At 39.9% G+C, this 21,702-nt stretch overlaps 1 protein-coding gene across 1 annotated transcript in view; it reads left to right on the top strand.

The window, feature by feature from the left end:
* The window catches only part of AHR (aryl hydrocarbon receptor), a 62,345-nt gene extending 51,490 nt beyond the window's left edge, over positions 1-10,855 (top strand). Inside the window, exons 7-11 of the mRNA XM_014937792.1 lie at positions 329-531; positions 1,503-1,612; positions 2,184-2,325; positions 3,523-4,816; positions 9,140-10,855. Of these exons, the coding sequence (XP_014793278.1) occupies positions 329-531; positions 1,503-1,612; positions 2,184-2,325; positions 3,523-4,816; positions 9,140-9,295 (1,905 nt within the window). The 3' untranslated portion in view covers positions 9,296-10,855. The remainder of the gene's footprint in view (positions 1-328; positions 532-1,502; positions 1,613-2,183; positions 2,326-3,522; positions 4,817-9,139) is intronic.
* Positions 10,856-21,702: the final 10,847 nt, after the last annotated feature.

Below are 21,702 nucleotides of genomic sequence, written 5' to 3'. Positions count from 1 at the left end.
ATACATGTATAATGCCACGTTCATTAGACTATGAGAAGATCCAGTTGGCATTTGCTATTACATGTTTGGGTTTGATTTTTTTTTTTTTTTAACAAAACAACCATTCCATTAGTTCTTTTTCCTGAGAGTTTATTACTATATCTCAAAGTGATATGCTCAGGGATATAAGAACTGTATTTTGTACTTATTAGCTAACTTCTGTGCATGCTGTGTTACAATGCCTGAATCTGATTGGTCTTAAAAAAATACATATTTTTACATCATAACAGAAATATCTTACTCTTAAATATCTCCAACGTATAACATTTACTTTTTTCCTTATCCTAAGGCTATGAATTTTCAAGGACGATTAAAGTTTCTCCACGGACAAAACAAGAAAGGGAAGGATGGTGCTCCTCTCTCCCCTCAGCTCGCTCTCTTTGCAGTAGCTACTCCCCTGCAGCCACCATCTATCCTCGAGATACGAACCAAAAACTTCATCTTCAGAACAAAACACAAACTGGATTTCACACCTACTGGCTGTGATGCAAAGTAGGTGCATATTATTCTGCATAATACTCTCATAATTTGCTGATGAGACAGGTGTCAAATATGTGTTTGAAATATTAAGCTGCCTACTGTTTCAGTCAATATTGATGATTGTTTAGGAACTGTTGGGAATTTTGTCTTCAGCCCTGCTGAAAGAGAAAAATTGAAATGGGATTGTCATAGTGCACTTCCTTGAAAGAGCATATTGCTTTCTGACTCTCAATCATTTATAAAGCAAAACAACCACCACCACCCTCCCTCACTGCCTTCCCCCCCCTCAAAAAACCCCCCCACAAAGAACCCCAACCCAAATTCCCCAAAAGACAGAATATCCCCTAAAAGACAGAATACTAATGAATTAGGGAAGAAAAAGAGTTTAATGTTTAAATCTATATGTAATTTGGTTTTGGAACTGATAGAACAAGTGTTTCATTTTTGGTTTACATGCATATTTTTCCTTCAGTTCAAATAGTTTTAAAGTACAATAGAAATATTATTAACTCCAAAAACATGACTTTTACCCATTTCCAAACCATTCTTTTCCCCCTCTAAGAACTGGAAACGCTATTCCATTACTAGATACCATAACGTAACTATGCATCAACATAGCAAGAAGCCCAATTAAGATGCCTCTTTGTCAAAAGAAAAGCTTCTGGCCTCTTTTCTCTCTTCCAAAAGTATGGAATTAAGAGTCCAGCCAAGCTCTAGACACACTCTCCTTTTTTTAATGGCCTAATAATTTTGTGAACCTGTTACTAGTCACTGAAGGTAACTTGGGGGACTAGTAAAAATTTTAGGATTTGTTGACTGTATTTTTTTATTAGGACTGTTATGCTTCCACATACAGTTGATATTGCAACAAAGCGTAGTTAGCATTTACGTCTGAAATGTTCTAGCCATAATTAAGTTGCTTGGCGTTTGTTCTGTGAGTTGGTTGATCAGTGGTGTTGCAATTTTTTGTTTTTACTTTCCAGAGGAAAGATTGTCCTGGGATACACCGAAGCAGAGCTGTGTATGAGAGGAACAGGATACCAGTTTATTCATGCAGCTGATATGCTTTATTGTGCTGAAAATCATGTCCGAAGTAAGCTTTATTTCCTAATAAAGACTGAAAAATCAAAGCATGGATTACATTCATACTGAAAAAATGCTGTGAAGTACTCCTAAAAAAAAAAAAAAAAGTGGTAGTTAACAAAATGCTATTCATTTCATCTGATTTTTCCTTCCCTATAAAAAGTTATACTGGATGAAGAAATATTTAATATTCCTATCTAGACCCTTTTAGGTTATATATTCTAGTTTCTGTCCCATCTTGCTCTTCTCACTTCCTTCTCTGCTCAAACCAACTTCTGCTATTTCTATAACTTCCTTTGGGCAAAGGGACTGTTTCAAAGATAGCTTTCCTGTTAGGAAGTTAAATGAAGAATTTCCTTTTGATAAAAATCTTTTGATAAATCTTTTGTAAGATTTTTAACAGAAATTGATCTCTGATCACCCTGTTTCACTGGGAATACTTTAGTGCCACACAGAAATGAGTGATTGAGGACATGAGATTTGTAAAATTGCCGTACAAATGGGATTATTTTCATGACATGCTGGATATGCCTGTTCTTGTTCACTGGACGGTAAACAATATGCTCACTCTTTAACTCTAGTGATGAAGACAGGTGAGAGTGGAATGACTGTATTTAGGCTTCTAACCAAAGAAAATCGATGGGCCTGGGTACAGGCAAACGCTCGTCTTGTCTACAAAAATGGAAGACCGGATTACATCATCGCCACGCAAAGACCTCTCACGTAAGTTGTCAGTACATAAAGCAGTGTGCATCAAAAACCAAAAAACTTTTGAGCTTGCTTATATTCAGAAAAGAATTCTTTATTTTTAAATATATCCCCTTTAAATTCTGAACTCCAAAAATAAAAGGTCTTTCGATTCATGAACAACCATTGGAAAGAATTCTGATCTTTCAGTACTGATGTGGCATAGTCCTGTATGTGTAAAACTTCAGACGTTTTAATTTCATATAAGGAATAAGAGCAGTGCTACTAGCACCAAGTTGTTCTATCCAACCTATTTTTAGTTCAGCATCCCCTTTAGTAAAAATTAAGAAATCCAACTGCAGTTGTGTAGAAGAAACAACAGGTAACATAAAGCAATTAAGTCGTTAAGGTGCTGAACTAAATTCTACATAATATGGAATTCAGCATTATAATGCAGGTTTTTGTGGAGGAGTCTGTAAAATGGAGTAGAGATATCTCTGTAAAAAAAGAGATACTGATGTATTGAAGTATTCATTTACTTTCTATGCCAAGAAAAACATAATGCATGGAACAAAGCCCACTTATTTTCATTTCAGCTCATAGTGCACAGAAACTGGTGTATGCTATCTAGATTTAATTACAAATGTAATATGTAAAGGTGGTATTACAGTCATAAGCTCCTTATTTCGTAATCTGCCTCTCGGTTTAGCTCAACCAAGTTGAGCTGGAATAGCTGGGAATTTGAAAAATGCCTACAAATAGAATAGTTCATTTTTTAGATATTAATTCCAGGGGACAAAAAGATTACAGTAACTGTTTAGTACTGCAGTATCATGCTATATATATATATGTAGAGAGATGGGGGTCGGTCTCTTCTCCCAAGTCACAGGCAACAGGACGAGAGGAAATGGCCTCAAGTTACGCCAGGGGAGGTTCAGGCTGGACATTAGGAAAAAATTTTTCACTGAAAGGGTTCTCAGCCATTGGAATGGGCTGCCCAGGGAGGTGGTTGAGGCACCATCCCTGGAGGTGTTCAAAAGACGGGTTGATGTAGTGCTGGGAGGTATGGTTTAGTGATGGTGATGCTTCTTGTTTGTTGTGCGGGTGTCTATTTTTGTCAGTTAGGTTGATGGTTGGACAAGATGATCTTTGAGGTCCCTTCCAACCTAGAAGATTCTGTGATATTTTTTTTTTTAACTATAATATATATATATATATACAATTTATTTTCAGAGATGAGGAAGGGGCAGAACATCTACGGAAGCGTAACATGAAGTTGCCCTTCATGTTTGCCACTGGTGAGGCTGTGTTATACGAGGTGTCTTTCCCTATGTCGAGCCTTTTGGATCCCTCTCAGCAGAGGAATAAAAGCACGACGGGAAAAGGCCCCAAAACAACCCTGCACAACGATTCCGTGGATCCAAACTCCCTCCTAGGTGTGATGCTGAGGCAAGATGAGTCTGTGTACCTCTGCCCCCCGGCACCGCACAAACTGTCCTTTGAGCGGAACCTCTTTGCAGACAGCAGGGATGAGCTGGGCGGTGGTGTGAGTGGTGGCTGGACTGATAGTCTCCTACCTGCTGGAAATCACAGCGTTCTCAAACAGGAGCTGATAGAGTGTTCCCAGGACAGCACTCTTCCCCTCCCTGAGGACAGTGCAGCGCTCTTCCTGGAGAACAAAACCGGTGACTTGTACAGCATCATGAAAAATCTGGGAATTGACTTTGAGGATCTAAAGTGTATTCAGCAGGATGAGGAGTTTTTTAAAACTGAATTATCTGGTGTGGATGATATTGGGGACATCGACATAACTGATGAAATCCTGACTTATGTTCAGGATTCCTTAAATAAGTCTGACTTATTATACTCAGGCTGTAACCAGCAGCAGCCCCTGGTCCAGAATGAAGGTTGCTTGGTACAGCAAGAGTTAGATCCACATCAGCTTCATCAGCACCAGAAACAGCTTGTGGAGCAGCAACAACAGCAGCAACAACAACAACAGCAGCAGCAGCAGCTCTGTCAAAAGATGAAACACATGCAAGTCAATGGGATGTTCACAAATTGGAGCTCTGGCACCGGCGTGCCTCTTAGCTGCTCACAGCAGCAGCAGCAGCCCCAGCAGTTTGTGTTCCCTGGCATGCACACCACGGCGCCTGAGTTCTCCTACAAATCAGAAGCAAACACTTCCCCTTACGCCTGTAGGCAAGAGTTTATTCCTTACAAGCAGCCCGCAGCCCCCGTGCCCCAGCTTTCGAATTTCGCCCCAGCGGATTTCCCCGTCGCAGGTTTTGACAGATCGAACTATTCTGCTTCTTCCAACCTGGAGGATTTTCTCAGCTGTTTGCATCAAGTCCCTGAAAATCATGAGTGTGGTGGGATGAACTCCGAGCAGGTTATGCTGAGCCCTCAGACATGCTATGCGGGCGCTGTCTCCATGTACCAGTGCACGCAAGAAGCACAGCCCAGCTGCGTGGATCCAATGCAGTATGATCCCATGGTGGCAAGTCAACAAACTTTGTTGAACAAGGTAAGGTAGACAGCAGTGCTTGCATCTTGAATCCTGGGTTTTATTGTTTCGGGTGGCTGCTGGGATGCGGAGTTTGGCATCGCTGAACCAATGAGTTTGAAACTGATGGGTTAGCACCTTCAATATAAGAAGGACATGGACCTGATGGAGCGGGTCCAGAGGAGGGCCACAAGGATGATCAGGGGGATGGAGCACCTCTGCTACGAGGACAGGCTGAGGGAGCTGGGGTTGTTCAGCCTGGAGAAGAGGAGGCTCCGGGGAGACCTAATAGCAGCCTTCCAGTACCTGAAAGGACCCTACAGGAAGGCTGGGGAGAACCTGTTTAGAAAGGCCTGCAGTGACAGGACGGGGGGAAATGGCTTCAAGCTGGAGGGGCGCGGATTTAGACTGGAGATTAGGAGGGGGTTCTTCACTGTGAGGGTGGTGGAGCACTGGAACAGGTTGCCCAGGGAGGTGGTTGAGGCCCCATCCCTGGAGATATTCAAGGTGAGGCTCGACGAGGCCCTGGGCAACCTGGTCTAGTTGGGGGTGTCCCTGCTGACTGCGGGGAGGTCGAACTAGATGACCTTTGGAGGGCCCTTCCGGCCTGGGCAATTCTATGATTCTATGAATGTGTCTTTTCCCAGTAGGAGCAAAGTAAAAGTAGGTTGTTCAAAAGCTTAGAACTTGCTTATATGTCTTTTTTAGAGAAGCAGTATGGTGTCAGTCTGGCACAGTTGTTTTCACTGAATTTGTTGTAAGGATCCAGAAAAATGTCTTGTTTTTAAAATGTTCTCTAGCTACTCAGATTCTTCAGTGGTTTTAGGGTTGCTTACAGTATCAGCTCGTAATATTTCATGCTATTTATGTTATTATAAGCTATTGCATTTCTACATACTGCAGAAATATTTTTATATATTGCTATAAGTGAAAGCCAGCTTGTTCCTCAAGCTGCTGTCTAAGTTGTCTGCTGAAGACAAAAGAGCAGGAAAAAATTATATTCACGATAGGTAAGTTGGACCTTATTCACACTGGGATAAGGAGAATACACAGTAAAAGCAGTAGGAGAAAGGAGCCTGGCTGTAGCAGAAACTACAGAGAACTGTACAGAAACTACAGTTTCAAGCACAGATCTTTATAGATAAAATTAACGTAGAAATAAAAAAAAATAGTTTACTAAGGTGGTTCCTGATTCTGAATAACCTGTGTTGGGGTACTTTCAATTGTAGCATTTATTTCTATTAGTGCTGCTCAAGTACAGAGCCACAATTCATTTTTTTTTTTTTTTTTTAACCTTGGTGAGTACTGATCCTTATGCACATCATAAATCCTTACGCACATGCATAAGCATTTACAGAATTAAAGTATTAACTGGTGTTTCACCTACACAAGGCAGAGGTGAAGAATGTGAGTAGAATATCCCCAGTTTTTCGGTATGCTTAATACAAGTACAAAACATACCCTTTGAAAAACTGCTTCACTAAGTGGAAAAAAACCCTATAATTGCAGAATTGCAGAAATTTAGCTAAAATATAGGACAGTTGAGCAAGATGAATAGCTTCTGCCTGAGTGCCCAGGGGCTGAAATAGCATAAAGAGACTTTGGCAAACTGCAGTGCACAAACTTGCACAGAGCTTGGCTGTATGTTGCCTGGCTGTGGTCAGTGCTATTAGTCCTCCATGGTGCTTGATAATAGGGTTCCAGGGTCGTCCAAGTTCATCCCTGTAATAGTATAGAACAGTTCTTTTCACAAAAGCTATACTGTCTGGTGCATCAGTTTTCAACTGCCACCGCATAAGCAATTCCATTTCTTTCTTTTTAATGGCTGCTTTCAAATACGTTTATTTTGTAGATTATTTTGTTGCTGTGCTGCCTTAATTGTTTTTGTTACAAATTGTTATTTTCTTGCTTACTTTTTCTTCTCATTGATTTGTAGGAAATTTAGTGACTAATGACTAAGAGCATCTCTGAATGCAATAAACCAATATGTCTTTCTTCATATTTACTAGAATGCTGTGGCACAATAATAATATTGTGTTTAGCTTGTTTATCATTAAAAAAAATGAACAAAGACCACTTTCTGGAAAATTTATTTTTGCTGAAACTGTTCAGAGGCAAATTTGTGCTGTGTTATAGCTACGCTGCATTGCATAAGCAGAAGCCTAGTGCAGAACTGGTGGTGGTTACCCTTGTGCATGTCGGCTCCTGTTTACCTCTGAACTGCTGAACATTTGTCCAAATGAGCTTAAAAGAGGAGCTCCCTTCTTGATGAGATAAGGAAGGATTATTCCCCCAACCCCTTTTGTAAAAGAGTGATCGTAGGTAGCTGATAGCTCTCCCCAGGTCCTGGTGGGTCCAAAATTTATGTGTGCCAACTGGGTGCAGTGGGGGCTGGCAAGGGACTGCATGTTCCTAAATAATGTACCATTGACTTTTGCAGCCCATACTGCTATATATACTGTACATGTGAAAAAATCCAGCATCTCTTGTATCAGACTGTACCCAGTTTTGACCTCTAGGCACATCTGCTAATTAAGATTTTCATAGATTGATGACAAAGGAAGGCTCTATGTAAACCAAAGCTGTGATGTTGAGAAATGTTTTAGTGTAGAAACATTTTTTAACCTAGGAATTTCATTGCTCCAGAGAAAAATAACCTTATGTTTATATATTACATAGATTGTATTTAGTCTTGTATCAGAGTTAAGAACTTGGAAATATTGAACTAGTAAATCAGAAGTATAGCTGCTGCTGTATAACCTTGTAAAATACCACTTGTGCCAAAGCCATGATAGCAAATAATATACATTTATTTATTGTAAATAGGGAGAATGTATGACTGCTTGCGGTAATAAACTTAAGGTTTGATTGTTATTGCTAATTGGTAACTGCAGTAAGGATGTGACTAAGCAGGTAGGATCCTGCTGTCTGAGCCTGGGTCTGCACAGCCAAACCAAAGCAGGGCAGTCTCTGCAGCTGGATTTGGCACATCCCTAGCAGCAGTTGGAGTCTGCAGAGAGGGCAGATTTTGCTACTCAAGCCATGATTGCTATCCTTTCCTCAACCCTGGAACTCACAGCAATTTCTGTGTGAGAAAGACTTGAGGGTTAGAAAGCCAGAAGGGTCTGTTGTGGTCATCTGCCTTGACCTTCTGCTGAACTTGTAATTGCGGCAGGATCATTGCCAATGTAGTCTAAGAACACTTGCAGTGGTGGAGAAGGGGAAAAAGGTCTCAGATAATTTGATTTCTTGATTAAGCTTGGTATTCTTTATTAAACAGGAGAAACCTTGCTAATTACTAGATTCTGTGTTGAGAACTTTCTTAGAAATTTTAATGAGCGGGCTCATCTTGTTAATGAAGAATATTGAAATAATCTGCTTCTGTCAGAAGTAATCCTAGCTTATGTTATTGTAGCTGTCTTTAAAAGTATGTCAGCTTTGACTAAAAACATCGTTCATGTGGCTATAGTCTTGTTAAAAACTTTAACTGTGCACAGTTCTTCTCATTTCAATGTTTGCATAGAAGGAAAAAAAAATATCCAAACCCCAGTGTATTTTGATAGATGAATGAATGAAAGTATAATATATGTTTTTAAGGACAAAGCTTGAATGAACGAGTACTTAACGATATAAGCTACTCCCAAAGAGATGATGGAAATGTTTAAAATATTTTGTTGTATTTTCTTTGCATGACTGAGTGGAGCGTTTTGTAGATAAAGTGACTTTTCCATAGCATGACAGGAAGCATTACATCAGACGATTAAAATAATCCCATGAACAATTATGTCAGGACTGATGAAAGCCATTCGTTGCTCTTACTTGGCGTTGTCAATATGAAGGCTGTTTGTCAAAAAAGCCCACCCTGCGACAGCTCAGCCCGTGGACTGAACGTGCTTCGGCTTAAGAATAGGACCTGCTTGTGCATTCCTGGAAGAGCTGTAAAGCCTGGATCCCATTGCAGACATGAAAATACATAAATAGGTTGCTTTTAAAATGTAACAGCTGGATGTGGAAATTAGGAATGTGCAGTCAGACTGTACTTTCTGCAAAGGGAAACTATATTATGCTTTAAATAGTGGCGATGTTTGTTTTTTTTTACTTAGCAACAAGTAGGGTTCCTATTCACTTCAATATGGGTAAGTTTCAGTGATGATTCAGATGCTGTGTTTAGTGCAAATTAACTTCTCATCATTCATCATTAAAAAAAAAAAAAAAGGTTTTAAAGCTATTCATGATATTTTAAGATGATTTCATCCAATCTGTGTCTTTAGGAGGATTTTTAAAAACTTACAAATAAATCACTTTCCCATACTAACCATTTATATTGTCTTTTTTTCCTTCCAGTTCCAAAACGGTTTCAATGGAGGAAATGTAAATGAAGCATATCCCTCTCAGTTAGATGTGATCAGTAATGCACAGACTGCCACACATCTTCAGCCTCTTCATCATCCCACAGAGCCCAGATCCTTCTCAGATTTGGCATCTAGTGGATTTATGTGATTCGGATCTAGAGCTCCATCTGTGATTTTGTCTGGGTGTCGGGCTGCTCTGAGGAAAAACCTTGGCAAGTTTTATCTTTGAGCGTCAGAGACTTTTAACAGCTAAATTACATGTTGAGAGCGAGGTTGATTGCACTATGTACTGGTGGGTATGTAATCCAAGACCTGGCTTTTGAAAGTGACGGGTGGAATTCAAACTTCTGACTAAAAAAGTATGCACGTGCTGTTTTCCATCAGCTCGACTGCGTCGTTGCAGCATGGATTACATATGTACTACAGACTCTGTCATGCTATACAACATAAGATAAGGCAAATGGTTTTGTTGTTTAGAAAAAATAATTGGGCACTTTACAAATAGCATCAATGGCACAAGGAAGATGATTTCGCACGAGGATTATTTCCAGACTTCATTTTGAAAAAACTGTTAAAAAGCTCTAAATTCATGAGAATCAAAAGCACTTAATTTTAACGCATACTAAGCTCTTTAATCACTTATTTTGTATTTAAATCCTTTTGTTTTAAGTCTCCATTTCTAGCACTTTAATAGAAGGCTTAATACAAGGATATGATATGCAACTTCAGGTTTTCTATGAAACAGACCCCTTGCATTCCTCCTTTTCTTGTCAACCTTAAGTGCCTGACGGTTTAGCTACCTTGTTTCTGATGGGAGCTTATTTTAGCAAAACTCACTATAAATGTCATCCATATTATGTGAATTTTGTCTAACATCTACAGTGCTACTGGCTGTATCTTCCCCCCCACCCCCTTAAGAAAATTTGTTTAGAGAATGACTTAATTCTTCATCTGTGGGTTTGTTACACTATTATCAGGAGTTATTAATGTTCTGAATTTAGTTCAGCTAAATTTAGTTCAGTTTTTGCTTATTATATACCGCTTTTCTGCTTTCTTCAGGTAATACAGGGTATATTAAAAAAAGCAGACTTTGCTGAGGGGGAGGAGCAGATCCTCAGGATTAGTTTTAGATTATTAATGCTGAAAAACATGTGCCTTATCTTGTGTTAAAATGCTCATAATGTTCTTTAGAAATAATACAAGGCTGCTCTATGCAAATACTTTCATTAAAATGGATATGGAAAAGGATTGCATTTTAAATAAGGGGGAAAGGAGTCTCAATAGCGATTGGTGTTGACGTTTCCTTTGACTGCAGTTTCTGATGTTTGTAGTGGGGAAAGGGTCAGCTTTGGTTTAAACTTTATCCCTAGCAAATTGCACTGGAAAGTACAGAGAGGTTATTCTTTTTATGTATGTTGATGCATTTGAAAAGCTTTGTGCAAAATACGAAATTGAGAAAAGAAAAAAGTCATTAGAGAAATTCTCCTTGCAATAGGTTTTATTTTCAGGAAAAGAAAAAAACAAAACAAAACACATCCATCCTGGGATTTTGCTTTGGTTTTATCTGAGAGGATTGTTAGAATTGCAGACACCAATGTTTGGTGCAAAATAATAATCTACGTGGAAAATACCGAAATGTGTATATGTTCAAAATATTTCATACTCTTGTGTGTTGTATAGTTCATATATAATAAAATGTCTTTGTAAAATATTTTAAACCAGTTAATTTTAAAGTGTTACATCATTATATGTTAAGAACGATTTTATTACATTTGTTATATATAATATAAAATGGCATTTTAGCCAATTTGTTTAAAAAAGGCAAAAGTAAATTGGGTCCCTCCAGATGGTTGTTAATATTGTTTAATACAAAGACAATCACTTAAAATTGGAATCCTTTCACAGCTGAAACCTGGTTTCTTTGAAGAAGAGCGTATTTTCTTCCATTCTGTGTGATGTGATATTCGAGGCCAAACTTCTAATTCAGTTACAACTTTCCAGATGAGTAACTTCAGCAGTTCTTTAAAGTGAAATTACCATATACAAAAGGGACATTAAGGAAACAGTTACTATTCAGGAAAAGCCCATAAAGGTCGCTTTTTTTTTTAACATTTCAGATTTAGTTTTCAGTGTAAGACAGCAGTAACAGACTTAAATAATATCATGTGAATTAAGTTGCAATTCTCTTATTTTTTTTATTGAAGGTCTTGTTTTAACCCAATATCTGAAATGTCTTCCATATCTAGCTAGTGTATCATGTTTGCATCTCAACTTGAAAATTAGAGAAATGCTATAAAACCGGAAGGTTCAAAGGGATAATGTATGTTTTACATCTTACAGACCAGTATATATCGTGTTTATGAGTTTAGTTTAAACCAAATACGTGTTGTCCTATCACTAAGTGCCAAGGATGCAGCACTACAGCTGTGCTGCCCTACTTACTGTAAACAAATTAGTTGTTTATATGCATATCAGCGTATTTTGTGCATTATCTTACGCGTACAACGTTGACTGTATTAGCGCACTCTCGATCTGCACCAGGCTGTACCTACAGTGCACAGATGTTTCTAAATTCAATCTCTTATTAGCCCTTCAGGTCTGTTATAAGTAAGATGATAACCCAGTGTTCGTCAGTATTACTATCCGTTTTTGTACAAGTTTTCTTAGCTTGTTTTTCTCCCCGGTTCCTCCCTCTCCTTCGCTCTGCCTGCACATACCACGCAGTACACCTCTGGCGTTAAGGTATGGGGTTTGTAGCGCTCTTGCTCATCTCCAGTAAAGTTTGTAAGACATAATATATGGTAATAAAATAATCACTTGAATGTAGCTGAAATGTATGTTCTTTTACTGCAAAACTGTTTGATTTCAGCAGTATAAAAAAAAAGACAGTGTCATGCAGTTACTAATGTCATTTGAGAGTTCATCTACTAGTTTACAAAACTATTGTTATTTTTGTCACTGTGGACTTTGCACTTCTCTGAATATTAGATGCAAATGCAATGTATATAATTTAGAGTGGTGAACAAATGTGTATTTGTCCATGGAATTAGTATTTTATACTTGCATGAAAATGAGTTTATAAATAAACTGTATATAGTGAGCCACAATTAGCAGTTGAAAGGCTTCTATATTCATTGTGACAGTGGAACAGCGCTGAGGCAGGAATAGATCTCTGCATGGAGATGCTGCTAAAAATAAGAAGCATATTCTCTTTTGAGATTCGTAGCTGGCCGTTGGTAACCTACTAACTGTTTATTGCTATTTCATAAATAGTGATTTTAAGTTAAGAAGACAACTGTTTTGGTTTATTTCTAATTACTGCTCTTACTGATTTCTGTGTGCTATATTGGCTTTATGTGGTAGTCTTTTAAAATCAGTTGTAAAGCTGAATCAGATGTGTCACTGGAATCCCCTGTGCAGTTTACCAAACTTACAGTAGTCCTTTGATTTGGTGACGTGATGGACAAGAGTTCAATTGGTTTCAACTACACTGTTACCTTGTAATGTATGAAGACACAGGCCTTACCCAGAATCAGTAGGAGGCTGTGAACTCTGTGTGTAGAGTCCTCATGTTTACTCTTCTTGCATAGCACAGAGAGATAAGCTGAGATTCATGAGTGATTCAACAAGGCTGAAAATCTGTTTACTGACATCTGGAAGGAATCAGGCAATAACATAAGCAACGCAGGCCATCTTTGTTTGGAGTCTGTCACAGGTGTTAAAAGGATACCTTCGAGCCACGTATCCACCTGTTCCCAGAAGTGTAGGACCTCACTCTCCAGTCTTGTTTGAAGGAGGGAGACCCTTTCTTCTGGACTAAGCCATTTTCTTTATGATTTATGGAGTTGCACTTCTATTTCTAATTTAACGTGAAAGTTAACAGCCGTGGTGGTACCTGACCTGCAGTAGTCCCCTGCATCACGAGCTCAGGCAGTTTGTTGATGGAAGTCATCATCTTATTCTCAGAGAGAGGCTTTCCCAAATAGCTCTTTTGGAGATGCATTTTCCTAGTGAGGAAGCACATTTCCCACTCACACACTTCAGCTGAGCTGTCTTATTCTCAGGTGATTACATTCACCTGAGGACGGGTTTATTAAGCTAACTTAAAGTTACTATCTAGAATAAGAGGCTGATTTTACTTTTAATATTTTTATTCTTTCCATTGATTAAGTTGACAAATTATCTTCCTGTCCTCTTCCCTCTCTGCATCCTTCCCTGCAAGCTGTCACTTCTAGTGATGGTGTTATTGGCATTAAACCAAGCTATATGCAATTTAGTTTCTAAAGTAGCCAGTCTTTGAGAAAGGGAAAAGTTTCTCAACATTAGAGCTACTGTGGCTTTTATAATTTATACTAAAGCCAACAGGCTCTTGTATTCTCTTAAATCCAGCCTGGCTGCAAATAAAAGTATTAGCAATATTCAGCAAGTAGTAACTGTTTTGAAGGTTGTATCTGACCATAACTGGATGCCTAAAATCCATACAAATAAATTTGAGGAGTTTCATTGTAAAAAAAATAAATCATGAATGCAGAAGATGAAGCCAGAGGGATATTGGGACTAATTGCAATCCTTCATACTGCATAATAAGAATATTAAATTCTACAATTCCTCCTGTATTTACAGAATTACTAGAGAAAATAGAAAATAAATTGTCCAACTTCCCCCTTTTTACTGACTATGGACACAAAGACTTCCCTCAACATACAGTAGTGGGCATCTGTTGGTAGGCAGTATGAGCCAGAGGAACTTGGCTTCTTGCTAATAAAAGTAAGAGTAAATTAGAAGGAACTGTTGAATTTAATTTATGACACTAGTCAGTGAAGGTTTGAGAGGGAAGTACAGGAAGAGAAAGGGTGGTCTCAACCTTAAAGTACTGGAAAGATGTCTGAGGATATTTGTGTTCTTTTCTGCTTTCTGAATCACGATCCATGCTTTTTTAAAGAGCAAAATTTAAACCTTCAGTGTCTTAATTCAGCTGCCAGCTACCTTGATTCTTCCGTAACCACTCACATCCTGGCAATGCTGAGCTACTTGGCTACCAAGCCCTCAAGGAGTTGCATAGCAGGTGTTGCCTTCATCTCAGCGGGACCCAAACCTGTAAGTGGTTTCAGAACATACTGAAAAAATTTGTCCAACAAAGTCTTCTGCCAAAATGAACCAATGGGCAAGGAAAAAACTCAAGTTAGTTCTGTCCTCCACTTTGTTTGGAGTTAGGATGTGAGTTAAATCAAGGTCTCTAAAGTGGTTCATAGGATAATCCTGAAATGAAACAAACTCTCCTCTTAAATTGTTCCACTTGGAACAATTAGTTCATCAATAACTGAGAGAATAAGGGATGTATCCTGTGGCCTAGGAGCTAGGACATGCACTTAGGACAGCTGAGTTCTTCAGTAGGAGGTGCTGGGTACCCAGGGCAGGCTGTAGCCCAGCAATTAGGACACTCATCCTGCTCTTCACCAGCATCTTTTTCATTCTTTTAAGGGGAGAAGTGTCATCAATTTTGGATGGAAGTTTAAATGTAAAAGCCTCAAAACAACAAAAAAAGTCCCTGGCCTGACCTTCATACTTGGTTTTACATCTGCAGTAGATGAAGATCTCTGTAGCTGAAATATGCTATAGATGGTCTTATCAGAGAGGATATTCCCTTTGATATTATCTGTCTGTGCTGCTGTATATGGCTTTTAAAGCACATATTTTCCAAGTTCTCTTCAACGGCATAATCGTTAGTGGCTCTGAGACCTGGTTCTACAGAAGCTGCAAATTGCTTTCCCAAGTCATAAACGACGCTTTAGAGAAGAGGAGAATGACTTTCTACCATTGGAGCCTCAAATACCTTGTGAAGAGCTGGTCAGGGCTTTGCAGTAGTGCCAATCATCATAGAATATAGAACAGTCCTTTGCTTGCAGAAGTCCCTAAAACTATTGGACAACGTGGTACTGCATTTGTGAGTCCATGGTGGGAGGTGGTGGTGGTGCTGTGTAACATGCCCATGGCACACACACAGAGCGGCCTGTGATCGTGAAGGCACGTGATCGTGTGCCAAAGAAGGTTTTAATTACACTGGCATCTAATCAAACCTTGAAAGGCTCATAAATAAGAGCCTGGGACACCTCATTCAATATAACAAAGAATCTGCATTAAACTTCAGACCTAGACTTATAACCAGCACCTAAACTTTTATGTCCTTGGCTTTAAGGCTCAAGTCTAATTTCAGTCCCTCAGTAGTTCTTAATAAAATAAATAAAAAATTCTCAGGCAAAGAAAAGTTTTGCTAACTTAATGCTTCAATTTTAATATTGCTAGGTAAAACAACAACAGCAGGAACTTCAGGCCAAGAATATTATTGTTAAGTAGCAAAAATATGGCAATTATCAGTTAAAAGAATGTAGATAAACCTCATTAACATGCTTCTAAAGTCATGCCTTTCCCCCCAGATACAGCTGTGTGAAGTCACATTCATCAAGTTAATTCTGTTCCCTCTTTGTTTTGCAAACATCTAAACCCAGCATTTAAAATGTTTCTTGTTAGAGATGAGAACAAGACAGATTTTCTGATTCAGCTGTGACTTCCAAACTTGTGGAAGTTCAGAGTGCTTTGAAATCAGTGTGGCAGTTGCTCTCTGATGATAGGATTTGGACGAAAGTGAAACATGTGGCAGAAGATCCAGATCTGAGTGGATGCACCATTGGAACATATTTCAGTGCTTTTATTTATTTTTAAAAGTAGGGTATTTGTGAATTAGTGGAGATGCTTGCCTACCTTCTCTCAAGAGTCACATAAACCTTGTGTAGCATCTGCTCCAATAGATGCTAAAGAATTGAGACCGATTTAAGCTCACCATTTAGATGCTGTCAATGTTTTTGTAGCCTCTGCTGCTTCCTAATGAAGACAGCTGCAGAGCTTCTGCAGAAGGAGCCAAAGTACAGTATGAATGAAGGTTCAAATCACTGTGGCAGGTTGCTCCCACCCGGCCGAGGCAGAGAAGGAGTTTATACATGGGAATCTGCATCTCAAGAATGGTTGTTTTATGGCTGGAGAAGTTGCTTGTTTCCTCAGGGAACAAGGTAGCCCGTCTTCTGCTGCAAGCTGAGGTTGCAAACAGGGCAAGGAAAGGAAGATATGGCTCGGAATTGCTGCCAAGGCTCTTAACCCCTTACGGGTACAGGGGAGAGCCGTGTTGTTAAGTGCCGCTCACACCACAGAGCCAACTGTAAGCTCCTAGACCAGACTTGTCTGAGACACCTGTGGAGGAACTCATGACTCCCTTTTATGCAATAGCCTGGTGGTTCCAGTAGGATCCTTCTGCCAGGGCTTGACTGGCAGCAGGAAGGGCTGCATTCAAATGCTGAGCATCGCAACAAAGGCACCACTTCAGCTCCCACCCGGGAACTTGGAAGAACCTATATTAATTACTTAATGCTCAAGATGAGCTGACTTCCCTGCTTGCAAACACAGATCACTTAACAGTTGTCATTTAAGGGAGGGGGGGGGGAAGAAAATTCCAACAAGTTGGGTAAACAGGATGATTTATAGCACCTAATGCCTAAAGCAAATACCAAACTATTTTAGAGTCTGTTTTCCTCTGATGTGGCAACTGTTGGGTCAGCTCTTGTCCGCTTAAGCAGCAGCCCTCAATTGATAAAGCCTGTTGGGTAACAGCACCCAGTTTGAACAGCTGCTCGGTTGCTTGTTACCTGCTTTTTGCAGCTTTGCTGCTCTTCTTTGCACCTTCTGGCAGCTCCACCAGCCCCTCTCTTTGCCGTGGCCCTTTGGTTCCTGCTACGGCAGCTCAGAGCAGGTAACACTGAAAAACCCACACACAGACATCGATGTTGACGTGTGTTTGCTTAAACAGCTTCTCCTACTTTGCAGCATTGGGGGAATTTTTGCATGATAGTCCTTTATTCACTTTTAGTGGAGAGATTGATTGTTTTTTTCAGGCTTTGGTCATGGGTCTGACAGCAGAGTTGGGAAGTAGGGTACCTGCCTTGGGTCCCTGCCCTGTCCCCACCGCTCCCCCTCTGCCCCCTGCGTGCTGGGAATGGGGACCTCTCCCCAGTGCCAGACCCAAGGCAATAGTTCAGCTCTCCCAGTGCCAGTCGCTTCTGAGTCATGTCTTCCCTCTCAGCAGTCTTTCCCAACCTTCTGGCCTGTCAGTCTTCACCCAGCCCCTGAGTCAATTCTTCTGCCCGGGAGGAACCGAGGTGCTGGCAGCGGAGAGAGGGAGGTAGCAGTTCCCTGGCCAGGAGAAACATACCCAGCCAGGTATTACAGCCCACTCCTGTCCCCTCCTCGCTCCCCGGGTTGGAGGAATACAACTTCTACACGCTTCTTCCACCCATCGCCTCTTTGAAGCCTTTTATAACTTCCGACTCGTAACCCAAAATTTGAGAAACGCTACTTTAAAATAGCACGCAACAAATGATGAAGGACCTCCTTCCACCCCTCAGAAGCCAGTATTTGACCTTTCATTTGCCATACTATATTTTTAGTAGTATAATTTCAGATACAATTACCTACACTCAGCTTCTTAAATCATGCATGAAATGCTTTTTCAGAGCCACATTAACAACTAGCTGCTCAGCTTGCTGGAATTAGAAACCAGATATGTTGTTTTATTTACAATATAAAATCAGACTGCGGTTTTGGTGTAGATTGCTATAATAAAGAGGAAAGGTCCCTTTGGTGTTCTTTAATTTATGACACACTGTAAAATGTCCAGGCACATTTTGCCTAGTAGCAGAAGGAGGAAAAATAGTAACTCCTGGCTGGAGATTAAAAAAATCTCACCCACCACGAATGTATTTTGAGATCCTGCACATTTGGGAGCAAATCAGCCACTTATCTGCTTCTGGGATCATGCTCATTTGTAACCACAGTGCAGTCTCTGTGGCTTCTAAATTTTTTTTTTTTTTTTTTTTTTCAGACTGCTTAAATAAAATCATTCGTATCAGATGAATGTCAGTACAGTGCCATTAAGATCACATTAAAGACATCTTTAGGCTAACATTCTTGGCCTTGCAGCATAAATTGCATCCTGTTCTGATTTTTCTGATACTTAATGTCTCAAAGCCTGCTTTTTAGGCACACTAGAAACTAAAAATAGTCAACTGCTGTGAATTCCAGCTATATTGTACTCATTACCCTGCTCATGTAAAGTCTTGTCATCATTCTGCTGGAGTGCTTCCTGGGGAGCTGCATAAACAAGCTGTGACCTATGGCTTTCTATAGCTTGTGATCAGACTGTTTAATCTCTGCTTATCAGTCAGGAACCTTCAAGATTGCTATTTCACAGCAAAGCCCTTAGTAGAAGTACATCACCTGTTTAATTTTAATCAACTGCATCAGTAAACAGAAATATTATTAGCGAACCACAGAATGATGCAAAGATCCTCTTGCATCATCTCTCTCCGACAGAACAGGATTCCTCATTGTTGTATAAAAGCTTCATTTGCCTGACCAGGGCGACCATGGCAAATCCTGTTCCCTCCTGAGTGCGGTCAGTCTGCACCAGCTCTCCCAGGGAGACAGATTTCATTTATCCTACCTTTTCCTGCTCTTCGTTTATTGCTGCCAGTCTCTTTAGGTAGGTATCTCAGGATATCACCTCCCAGACAGCCACACAACAAAATATTTCTTGGCTAACTACTAGCCATTTTGTAGTTGAGCAGTATGTATTCAAGGACTGGTATTTCCATATCACATGTGATAAAATAATTGGTATGAAGAGACAAGTTAAAAGAAATAGACGGATCCAACACAAGTGGCAGGTGACTACCTGCTATTTTTTCACGAAAAGAAGGCAAGTTCTCAATAAAAATCCTCAATCCTTTCCCTTGTAACACAAGCCCATTTTTATCATTGCATTTCCAAAATCCTTCCATTTTAGCTGAGATTTTAGGGTTTGGTTTTGTTTGGGTTTTTTTTCTGAAACTGAATACAGCCTATTATGTCAGTGCTGGACAAAGAGCCATTGGTTAAACCCATTGCTCGTCATATGAGAGACGTACACACACGGGCAAATCGCTTGCCTCCCTCTTTATATGAGGAAATTCTTCCCGCAAGCCAGACTTGTATTGGTTTGGTTTGGCTGAACATTATATCACAAACTCATGTCGAATGTCCTACCCAGCGTCTTTTTTCTCCATCGCTAAGAATTTTGTTTTCTTCATGCTTTGAAAGATGTGACAGCCTGCATTTCCCAGACAATAAAGACAAAAAGGGAAGGCAGAACTGTTCTGACAGAAGAGGATGCAGCAGGGAGATGTTAGATAAAATTGTGGGAGAAAGATAGACCAAAATATTAAGGAAGGTTGGGTGAGTAATAGGAGATCCAGTGATGGTCCCTTGGGGGTTCGTTAGAGGTGCCATTGTGCAGGGGCCACTCAGACCTAGATGGAGCTAACTTGTACTCTGGGAACAATCTATATGACTTAATGGATTTCTCCCATCTTTTATTCATGACTCTGCTTAGTCCATGACTGGGGCCTTTCATTCTATGGGAAAAAACATGTATGTGCAGCCCAAGAGTGGATGTTTGCCCGTGTGTTTTTAAAGGGCTCCTAGTGGCCTGTCAAATTGCTTTTTCTTTTTTGGTTTCATGTATATTTTAAAAAATCACACAAAACCTTTGGAAAGTGACTCACCCGAACGTTTCAAAAAAATTCCAGAAAAATTGGAAAGGGAAGGTGTTTGCTCCTGATCTGGCAGGCTTTGTGTGCTGCATCTCAGCCGGCAGTGGGTGTTCTCAGCTGTCACCAAGATGCTCTCATGGCAGCTGAACGTGCATCTTCCTCTGCTCGTGATGTTGTTTTGTCTCATGGAAGCTGACAAACTGCAGTGTAAGTTGTCTGAGATTCTATACAAAAATTGCTCATAAGCCCTGTATTTGCTGCTTCTAAATATTTCTGGGATGTTGTGTGGAATCCTTTTGGCCTGTGGGAAAAACAAACGAGCAAGTGCACAGTTAGATTTACCCGCTGACTTTGCCTTCCCCTCCATTCCTGCCTGGGTCCATACCCCGGCTGTTCTTCCTCACCTGGAGGCCCAGTCACAGTGGATTTAGCTCAGTCTGCAAAGTAAGACAATTAGCTTGTTTAAAAATGACAGGTGAGTTTAGAAGTGGCCCACCATACTTAGAAACTATATGCCTCAGGAAAGAGATCGCTTCTGCCCGTCCATGTAGAAAAATACAGACCATATTTGTGAAAATAAGCACGCTCTCTGCATGCACCTAAAGCACTTCTGGCAGCCTCTGGCTCTGAATTTCGCCTCTGGATCTCCTAATTTTGCTCCTATCCCAGCAGTAAAGGGTACTGCCTCTGAAGCTGGAAACGATTGTCATTCATATAAAACACAGAAAAGCTCTTATGCCCATTTTAAAAATGAATATGGATCAAGCTTGGAAAACACTGGCTCTTGTGGGCTTTTTTAGCCTTAGTTTTCTGATCTACACTACAACCATTCTGCCAACAAGGCAGAGAAGATAGAAAATATCACATTAGAACAAAAACAGGTCTCTTTCCATGTACCAGTCCTGCCACTACTCGGTCCATTAGACAGATATTTTTCATAAATGATATACTCTTTGAACTGGTTGAGGCAATAGAAAGAATTTTGTACTTTATTTTCTAAACACCTTTTGGAAGATTACCTTTCTACCGGTAGAAAAATCAGCTTTTGGGGTTTTTCTTCTTTCTGTTTTTCCCCTCAGCCTCTCCTCAGCATCTGTGCAGTTTCAAAGAATGTAGTCCCTGCCCTTCACCGAGAAATTGAAACCTTTGCTGTATTAGCAATCTACTGACACAGTCTTACTGGTATGCATCTTTTCCTTCTCGGTCAGCGATAATGTCATCATCCATTTTACTCTTAACTCTGAGGAATGAAGAGTGACTATTTGAAATACTTCACTGCTGCAAAGGGAAAGGATCTGTTACCAGATGTAATGCTAGATGTAGCTTTCTTCTCTATTTTACAGAATATCAAGAGCATGACTAATGTACAAGATCAAGATCAGCAATTTAACTACTCAGGGTATTCATAGCTAGTGGTTACACAAATAAATTTTGAAATTCCGAACTCGTAAATTCAATCTCCCTGCCCACATCAATGAATGACACATTGGAAGATATTCAGGGACCTAAACACAGGCATCTAGTGCCATTTTAGCCATAGGCTATCCAAGGCATCTACATAAGCAATCTCACAACCTTTTAAAGCAGCATTCAAACAGTTTGAATTACCTACTGCCTCACAGACCTGGGAATTAGGAGGCCAACGCTGAATTTAGCAACATCTTATCTTTCTAATCCATCACCTGGTTGTAGTCCTTTTGTGCTCATAACTGGTTGACGTTGTACCGATAAAACTTTTTAAAACTTAAAAAAAAAAAGTTAATTTTATCACCAAAGCATCTGGAATGCAGAAGCAACTTGTATTTTTATGTGTAAAAACCTGCCACTCTCATCTCACTAAAGAAAACACAGTGCATTTGTCTAAACATGACAGCCTGATAGCACATCAGTTCTGGCCTCTGCTGATCATCCTTCAATACAA

This window comes from Calidris pugnax, unplaced genomic scaffold (assembly GCF_001431845.1).
Source record: "Calidris pugnax isolate Ruff unplaced genomic scaffold, ASM143184v1 scaffold11, whole genome shotgun sequence".
NCBI classification, from domain to species: Eukaryota; Metazoa; Chordata; class Aves; order Charadriiformes; family Scolopacidae; genus Calidris; species Calidris pugnax.
This window is presented reverse-complemented; position numbering and strand designations above follow the sequence as displayed.